Source organism: Buceros rhinoceros, unplaced genomic scaffold, assembly GCF_000710305.1.
Source record: "Buceros rhinoceros silvestris isolate BGI_N320 unplaced genomic scaffold, ASM71030v1 scaffold21815, whole genome shotgun sequence".
NCBI classification, from domain to species: domain Eukaryota; kingdom Metazoa; phylum Chordata; class Aves; order Bucerotiformes; family Bucerotidae; genus Buceros; species Buceros rhinoceros.
The window spans coordinates 1-5783 of NW_010412561.1; the positions used below are offsets into that span (position 1 = coordinate 1).

General features: G+C 45.4%; 1 protein-coding gene across 1 annotated transcript in view; it reads left to right on the forward strand.

The window, feature by feature from the left end:
* Positions 1-152: 152 nt before the first annotated feature.
* Positions 153-5783, forward strand: part of ALG1 (ALG1, chitobiosyldiphosphodolichol beta-mannosyltransferase) — a gene marked incomplete at its 5' end in the record, with an annotated part of 8179 nt that continues 2548 nt past the window's right edge. The window contains 7 exons of the mRNA XM_010136453.1: positions 153-332; positions 809-957; positions 1542-1631; positions 2261-2371; positions 3004-3125; positions 3942-3980; positions 4580-4639. Of these exons, the coding sequence (XP_010134755.1) occupies positions 153-332; positions 809-957; positions 1542-1631; positions 2261-2371; positions 3004-3125; positions 3942-3980; positions 4580-4639 (751 nt within the window). The remainder of the gene's footprint in view (positions 333-808; positions 958-1541; positions 1632-2260; positions 2372-3003; positions 3126-3941; positions 3981-4579; positions 4640-5783) is intronic.

Here is a 5783-nt window from a genome sequence, read left to right on the forward strand (position 1 = left end):
TCAACACCTCCCCCCCCCCATTTTCCGTGTTTGTTTATTCATATGATTCCTGACTTTCTATTCAAAATACAAGAATTTGCAGAGGTTGTGAGATTTTGTCTAAGACGAGGCTACTTTTACAGCACGCTGTTCTTCTAAACCTTTCTCTGCAGAGGTGGCTGGCTCTGTATGAGGTGCACGCGTCTGGACAGCTAAACTGTTCGTCACGTGTTTTCTGTCATTTCGCAGTTGGTCCGAAGCTTTTCCAGTATGTCGTGAAAGTCATTGTGCAGGCAATACAGTTACTGTACACCATGCTGAAGATAGATCAGCCATCCTATATTCTTCTTCAGGTTTGTTAAACATAAACAGTACTACTTTACAGGGCAGTTCTGGCAATCTCAGCTGTTGTTCTAATTATTTGAGAACTAAACCTGGCCTAATCAGTGGTGAAGACCTGTATCAAAACAACATATTTGGCTCTAAACTTTGAATTTTTTCTGTTAACACTCACATTTTGTTAATTGTTGAGCTTTCAAATTTTCATTGGCACAGGTAGCAGTACAGAACGAATCTTAACGGAAATGTTTGCATGTTTGTTTGGAGGGGAATTTTGGTCCAGATCCAATGGTAAAATTTGAAGTGCTACCAATCTTCTAGGAGAAACTGGCAGTTCTGTAGTCAGTGAATAGAAAATTGTCTCTGTTTATTAAGATCCTTTAAAGCAACATAATTTCAATTATTAGATTTTCTTTTTCTGGTAGCTGCATAGTGTTCATCACTTGACCACAGTCTTATGCTATTTTTACTTGTTTTATTTATTAAACAGAATCCTCCAGGCTTACCTAGCATAGCTGTCGCCTGGGTCGCGTGTCTTTTCTGGAGGAGCAAACTGATAATTGATTGGCACAACTACGGGTACACTGTCATGAGCCTGAGTCATGGAAGAAATCACCCGCTAGTGCGAATTGCAGAATGGTTTGTGCAGTCGTTTCTTCTCTTCTTCATAAATGATGTGCCTTGCAGAAGTACGATTAGTGAAGGGCTGTTTCCGTGAAGGATTTCTGGAATTGGCTGCGTTAAACCGCTTTCTATTTCAGCGAGCGCGTTCTGTGAAACACCTTTGTGAAACCGCTAGGAAGGCAGTGGGTGAAGCAGGCGGGTTGCTTTTAGGTGCATGTGCAAACTTTAGTCTTGTTGTTACAATGAATTCATCTACACTGGGGTATTTTTTTCTCTAATGTGGCTTTACGGTCCAGCTCCTCTTTAGAGGTCCGTTTCATGCTGCATCTAACTGGTTACCTAGCGATAAAGGCTTTAAAGGCTTTCGAGCGTGCTGTTCTTGGGTCCCAGCGGATGAGGGAGTCCTACGTGTCCCTTCTCATAAGCTGATACTGCTTCAGCTTATAAGGAGACAGTCAGTAACTGGTAATTAAGTCTCAGTTGCTGGAGGCAGTTGGGTTTCTTTTGGTTTTGTTCGGCGTCTCGTGAGCATGGACACAGGTGGGCGGTTCCTGTTTGGCTAATGCAGTCGTTTCTAACTACGATGTAATTTTTGTCAGGTATGAAAAGCTTTTTGGGCGTTTGTCGGACTATAACTTGTGTGTCACTAATGCCATGAAAGAAGATCTACGGGTGAATTGCAACATACAGTAAGTCACGTTCCTCCAACAAACCTGTATGTGCATATGCAAAGTAAAATGAGAGAACGTGTCCCTGATGGTTCTGGATTCGGAGGAATCCTGCAAAAACAACTTTCCTGAGCCCATCCACCACCACCGAAACTCACTTCAGCTCAGTTTTGTCATGAGCTGGTGGAGTGTGGGCGTTCGGGGATCTTCATTACCCTTCAGAAGTAACACCCCGTGACCAGACAGTGGCAGTCCAGCAGTTGGGGACGCTTCCCTCGGGATGAGGCAGGCATCAGTCTGCCCTGCACAGTGTTCTTTTGCCATCTTTAAGATCAAAGTTCTCAGGAACAACTCTGAACTCAGTTTAGAAATGAGGGCAGTGATGTCTGCCGTTTTTACGGTTGCATTTATGCCCCTCACATAAGCACACAAGAACAGGGTCCTTTGTTACGGTGTTGCTGTGTCCACCTTGGTGTATTCCAGCAAACTCTGGGAAAACAGAAGGTTGTTAGAGACAAAAAATGAATTCTTGGGCTGTATTGTTTTTTGCTTAGTTACCTTCTGCCTTACACTGTTGTAGCCTGTCACTGCGCCTTGTACATTTTGTTGCATCTGTTTTTTATGTCACTTGTGAATTTATTTCCTCGCAGGGCAGTAACACTGTATGACAAGCCAGCCTCTTATTTTAAGGAAACACCATTAGAACTTCAACATCATTTGTACATGAAACTTGCCAATGAATACGAGCCTTTTAAACCGCGGTACGTGTAAGTAAAGCACGTGGCTACAGTCCTTAAATAAATGATGGAAAGTTACTGCGCTCAGTTACCAGAAACACCTTGGCATGGGGTCACACGTTACTGCGCGTCAGCAGGCGGGTGGGCTTTGAGAGCAAGTTACCTGAATTCTTGCTGGGAAAGGCCAGAAGGAGCAAAATCCTCCACGTTCCCCTCTCTGTGCTGATTTGACTAACGCTTGGAAAAGAAGAGAAAGCCGCAGTGTACAGAGGTTTCTTTTTGGAGCTGCTCACCACAGAGCGCGTCGGTTCTGTGTTTAATGGAATAAATGTGCTGTGGGCATCCATCCTCTTCTGTGTGTTTGGGAGGAGGCTGACTGCTTTCTCAGCGTAAGGAAGACGCGTTGTTAGAAGGTGGAATCATGTAGAGCAGTAGTGTCCTGAAGCTCCTGGTAGCCACAGGGAAGGTGAAAACTGGCCTCTCTTACCATCAGGTGTCTCTCTGCAGCTCCATTACTGTAATGACTGTGTCTCTAGAGGAGTTGAGCAGCAGATCTGAAACAGTTTGTTTGGAATTTCCTGCCAGTTAACACAGTCTTTCCTTTGGTGTTTGGCTGTGTTTGTGTAGCCCGTACTCAGAAAATTCTGTTTCCGTAGTACAGAGTCTGTAAGTTCGACTGCGGACAGATCTGCCTTTACAGAAGTGGATGAAACAAGCGGTCGCGTGATAAAAGCCAGTGGACGGCCAGCTCTTCTCGTCAGCAGCACAAGCTGGACAGGTTGGGAAACAAAGAGTTTTATTTTTAATACTTAACCACTAACAAAAGGCAAAACTGGGGCTGTTCATTCTTCCTCACATTACAGAGGCAGTAACATTACGTCATCACATTACGTCATCACATTACGTCATCAGTTGCCAAGTTACGTTTTTCCTTTATTTGGCTGGACAAATTTGAAGACAAGTTGTATACGATACGCCTCGGTGGCCAAAACTGAATGATTTTCTAAGTTGTATTTTAATTGCAGAGCCACAGTTCAGAGGTTCAGCTTCAAGAATGATTAAAAGCGATTTCCAACTTCTTTTTTTAACTTTCATTCTAAGCACGCTGTCTTGCATGCTGCTGTGAAACAGATTAAGAAACCAAAGTATTTACTCCTTTATTTCTGATAAAGCGTATTTCGTAATTTTCCTCACTTTTTTTACCTCTGCATGAAAAAGGGAACAGAGAGCAGAAACAAATCCATTGCTTCTAACCATGGGCAGAATTGTCTATACCTTTAAATTCACGGGGCAATTTCTACGCTTAATTCTCTAGCTCTAGAAACTAGAAAATTTTACCTGGATAGCTTCGGGGATGTGCATTATTTGTGGCTGCTTTGTCTGCTGTGTTGCCGGTGAGGGAAGCAAATACACACTGTATGTGGTCGTAGGCTCGTATTTGTGACAATGGTCACAGCAGGTTTTTAACAGGAAGAAAATGATCTGTACGTATGTGGGTGAAGGTGAGCAAAATCGTGATCATTGTTGTTGAAAGACAGTAACTGATTGTAAATGATGGCAGCACAGATGTCACTGATGAAACCTTCTCTTCCAGAGGACGAAGACTTTTCGGTCCTTCTAAAAGCTTTAGAAGGTAGGTGTGACAGAACGAATCTCCCTATTCAGAAGAGAGCGGTTGTGTTCGGGGCAGTTCCAAAGGGTTGCAGTGAAGAGCAAGGCTTCCATATGCAAGAGAAAATGCAGTTATGTAATTAATTGGCAGGCTTTAAGAGTTGTAGTTGAAGCACTCTTTCAGCGTGCAGAATCTGGATTCAGTTAGACTAGTTGTTGGGGAGAATTCTGTTTCTAACCAGCTTATGAACAGCAGTTTTCTTTTCTAAGCTGTTGCGATACGTTCTCCGTAGGCATCTGCTGCTGGGGAGGAAGGGAATAGGCATTGTCCTGTTTTGTAGCCTTTGCAGCTGCAGTTTCTAAATTGATGTATTGCAGCAGCTGATGTGATGGAGTCAAACAAACACTTTACGAATAGTGTGTCTAAACAGAGCATGATTTATTTCCGTAGAAGTTTGTCAGTTTTAACAGGGCTAAATTTCCTGCTGTTTTACTGGGTATGGTGGGTGCTTGTAGAGAAATTACTTGAAGCAGGAAGCTAAACAGATACTGCACTGTGGCCGTTCTTAAACTAAGAGTCCGTATATTCGTCGACTCTAAAGTATTTTTTATCTTCTCCAGGTTATGAGTGGTATATCAATGAGGGCGTCGAGCTTCCACCTTTAGTGTGTGTGATAACAGGTAAGAGTTTATTTGCGTTACAATTCTTCCAGTGCCGATACAGAAGACTTCACTTTCACTTGTGTTCTATGCTGACTTTTCCGCTGGTGAGAGCAAAGAGGAACTGTTGTCTTTATGTCTGGTTGTAAGAGCAGTGATTTATAGTTGGACTGTTAGAGCCACAAAGAGGAGAAGCTCTCAGCCTCCCTGTCTAGTACAGCTGTGTGTGACTCCAGGTTCAAAAGAATTTAAGCTCAAGGCTGAGGTGGTGCTGCAAAAGAAACGTAGTCTGATGTTTGGAGTGATAAGCAGAAAGATTTTTATGTAGCACTGGAAAAGAGGGCAAGGTTTTGCCAAAGCGCTGTGTAGACAGGATGGACACTGTTTGGTTAACTTCCTCGTTAAGAGCAAACTAAACCTTAGAAGGGACAATTGTGCAGATGGAATTTGTCGTTAGTTGTTTGGTTATCTTACAGCATAGGCAAAACACAGGTCAAGCCTGGGGGATACGGGTGGACTGAGGCCAGTGATCTGAGGTTCAGCAAGGCCAAGTGCTGAGGCCAGGCCTTGAGTCACAACAACCCTCTGCAACGTTCCAGGCTGGGAGAAGAGCAGCTGGAAACTGCCCAGGGGTAAGGACATGGGAGGGTTGGTCAGCAGTGGTTGAAGATGAGCCAGCAGAGTGCCCAGGTGGCCGAGAAGACCAGCAGCGTTCTGGCTTGTATCAGCACTAGTGTGGCCAGCAGGACCAGGACAGGGATCATCCCCCTGTACTGGGGGCACTGGGGAGGCCACACCTTGAGTCCTGTGTCGAGTTTTGTCCCCTCACTGCCAGCAGGACCTTGAGGGGCTGGAGCGTGTCCAGAGCAGGGCAGCGGAGCTGGGGCAGAGGCTGGAGCACAATGCGCTGAGGAGCGGCTGAGGGACCTGAGGGGGCTGAGCCTGGAGCAAAGGAGGCTCCGGGGAGACCTTCTGGCTCTGACAACTCCCTGACAGGAAGGTGGAGTGAGGAGGAGGGGGTCGATCTCTTCTCCCCAGGAACAAGCGACAGGACGAGAGGAACCATCCCCCAGTTGCCCCAGGGGAGGTTGAGGCTGTCCCTGAGGAGCCATTTCTGTCCCGTTGGGGTTGTGCCGGCGTGTCGCAGGCTGCCCAGGGCCGTGGG